This window comes from Drosophila persimilis, unplaced genomic scaffold (assembly GCF_003286085.1).
Source record: "Drosophila persimilis strain 14011-0111.01,24,50 unplaced genomic scaffold, DperRS2 tig00000824-arrow-arrow-pilon, whole genome shotgun sequence".
Classification (NCBI taxonomy): Eukaryota; Metazoa; Arthropoda; class Insecta; order Diptera; family Drosophilidae; genus Drosophila; species Drosophila persimilis.
The window spans coordinates 55,128-57,539 of record NW_020825358.1 but is presented as its reverse complement, the minus strand read 5'-3'; the positions used below and the strand labels follow the sequence as shown (position 1 = coordinate 57,539).

The window sequence follows — 2,412 nt, the reverse complement described above, 5'->3', positions numbered from 1 at the left end:
ATTCTTTGTTTTTCATTCGTTTTTTTTGTTTTTTTTTTGGGTTCTTTTTTATTAAAAAATTTTATATTAAATCAATTGCGTGGAGATTTTCCAACTCAGGGGGGGCGGGGGGTGTGTGTCAGATGTGTTCATGCATAAAGTCGCTCGAAAAGAAGCGCCACAGGGGGCGGGGGCGGAGGCGAGGGGAGAGACACACATCACGTATGGCCTTCAATCGATTGCTTGGCTAATTGTCGTCATTAAGTTGTCAAAACCGTCAGAAATGAAGGCCTATAAAAGGTGGTTTCTTCAAGAGAAGTCCCATAATCCCAGCACCACTCTGATAGAAAGGAAAACTCTTTGGAGAGACCATGTCCGAGGGACCCTTCGAGCGCTACTGCAAGATCAACCGGGCCATTCGCTTCTGCGTGGGCCTGTGCGGCAACGACGTCATTGCCGAGGACTATCGCATGTGGTGGCTCACGTACGCGGTGATCGGGGCCATACTGTTCTTCTTCGGCTGCACCGGGTACACGGTGTACGTGGGCGTTGTGCTGGACGGCGACCTCACCGTCATACTGCAGGCCTTCGCCCTGGTGGGGTCCGCCGTGCAGGGCCTCGCGAAGCTGCTGGTCACCGCCCGGATGGCGTCGGTGGTGCGCCAAATCCAGGCCACGTACGAGGCCATCTACAGGGAGTACGCGCGGCGGGGCGGCGACTACGGCAGGTGCCTGGAGAGGCGCATCAAGACCACGTGGCACATGCTCATGTCCTTCATGTGGGTGTACGTCGTGCTGGTGGGCGGGCTGATCGCCTACCCGTTCTTCCATCTGATCCTCGACCACAAGAAGCTGCTGGTGATGCAGTTCCGGGTGCCGTGGATCGACGAGAGCACGGACGGGGGCTATCTGGTGCTCATCTCGATACACGTGATGCTCTTGTCGATGGGCGGATTCGGCAACTTTGGCGGCGACATGTTTCTGTTCCTCTTCATCAGCAACGTGCCCACGCTGAAGGACATCTTCAGCGCGAAGCTCAGGGAGTTCAACGAGGTGGCTGTGCAGCGCCAGGACTACCAAAGGATGCGCACACTCCTGTGGGATCTGCTCGCCTGGCATCAGCAGTACGTGAGGTGGGTCTGGGGGCACAATTTTTGGCGGCATTCACCCTCAACTCGTTCCCCCTTCCCGTCTAGCATTCTGCGGGACACGGAGCGCATCTACAGGATCGTTTTGTTCGTCCAGCTGTCCACCAACTGCGTGAGTATCCTCTGCACCATATCCTGCATCTTCATTGGCGCCTGGCCCGCAGCCCCCATCTATCTGGTGTACTCCTTCATAGTCATGTACTCCTTCTGTGGCCTGGGCACCATCGTGGAGACTTCGGTGAGTGGCTCCGACACCCTTTCCCACTTCGAATCGAACTTTATTCCGTTGGCAGAACGAGGACTTCAGCAAGGAGATCTACGCGAACTGTCTGTGGTACGAGCTGCCCGTCAAGGAGCAGAGGCTGGTCATCCTCATGCTGGCCAAGTCGCAGCACGAGATCTCCCTCACCGCCGCCGATGTGATGCCGCTGTCCATGAGCACGGCCCTCCAGCTGACCAAAGGCATCTACAGCTTCAGCATGATGCTGATCACGTATCTCGGCTACGAGAGCTAGATTCGAGGCACAACGAGATGTTTGGCTGGACAAATTTCATGGAAAGACGTCCGTTTTGGGACTTAAATGCACCCTCACTGAGGTCATAGGTTATAGACAGCAAATTATATTATTATTCATTGTTAAAGAAATTAAAATAAAATAAAACTCTTTGAAAAATCTCAGGAATACTGTTTTTTTTTTTTTTTATAAATTTGAATTTTAGAACAAATTATGTCGTTAACATGATTATTCATTTTGAAAGAAATTAAAATAAAATAAAGCCCTTTGAAAAATCTCAGGAATATTGTTTTTTTTTTTAAAAGATAAATTTGAATTTTAGAAAAAATTATATCGTTAAAATAAAATAAAACTCTTTGAAAAATCTCAGGAATACTGTTTTTTTTTTTAATTAATTTAAATTTTAGAAAAAATTATATCGTTAATGTTATTATTCATACTTCATTAAGAAATTAAAATAAAATAAAACCCTTTTGAAAAAGTTCTGGAATATTTTTTTTTTTTTTGTAGAAAAGATAAATTTTAATTTTAGAAAAAATTATGTCGGTAATTATTTATTTTTAAAGAAATTAAAATAAAATAAAGCCCTTTGAAAAATCTCAGGAATATTTTTTTTTTATGAGATAAATTTGAATTTTAGAAAAAATTATGTCGTTAATTATTCGTTTTTAAAGAAATTGAAATAAATTAAAACCCTTTGAAAAATCTCCGGAAAATTGTATTTATTTTTTTTATTTTTTAAGATATATTTGTATTTTTGAAAAAATTATG

The 2,412-nt window shown here is 44.6% G+C and overlaps 1 protein-coding gene across 1 annotated transcript; it reads left to right on the top strand.

Moving 5' to 3' along the window:
- The first annotated feature begins 350 nt into the window (after positions 1 to 350).
- On the top strand, positions 351 to 1,641 carry LOC6600289 (odorant receptor 67d). Its single transcript, XM_026993238.1, has 3 exons — positions 351 to 1,111; positions 1,175 to 1,364; positions 1,420 to 1,641. The coding sequence occupies exons 1-3, from the start codon at positions 351 to 353 to the stop codon at positions 1,639 to 1,641; spliced, it is 1,173 nt and encodes a 390-aa protein (XP_026849039.1).
- The last annotated feature ends 771 nt before the right edge of the window (positions 1,642 to 2,412 follow it).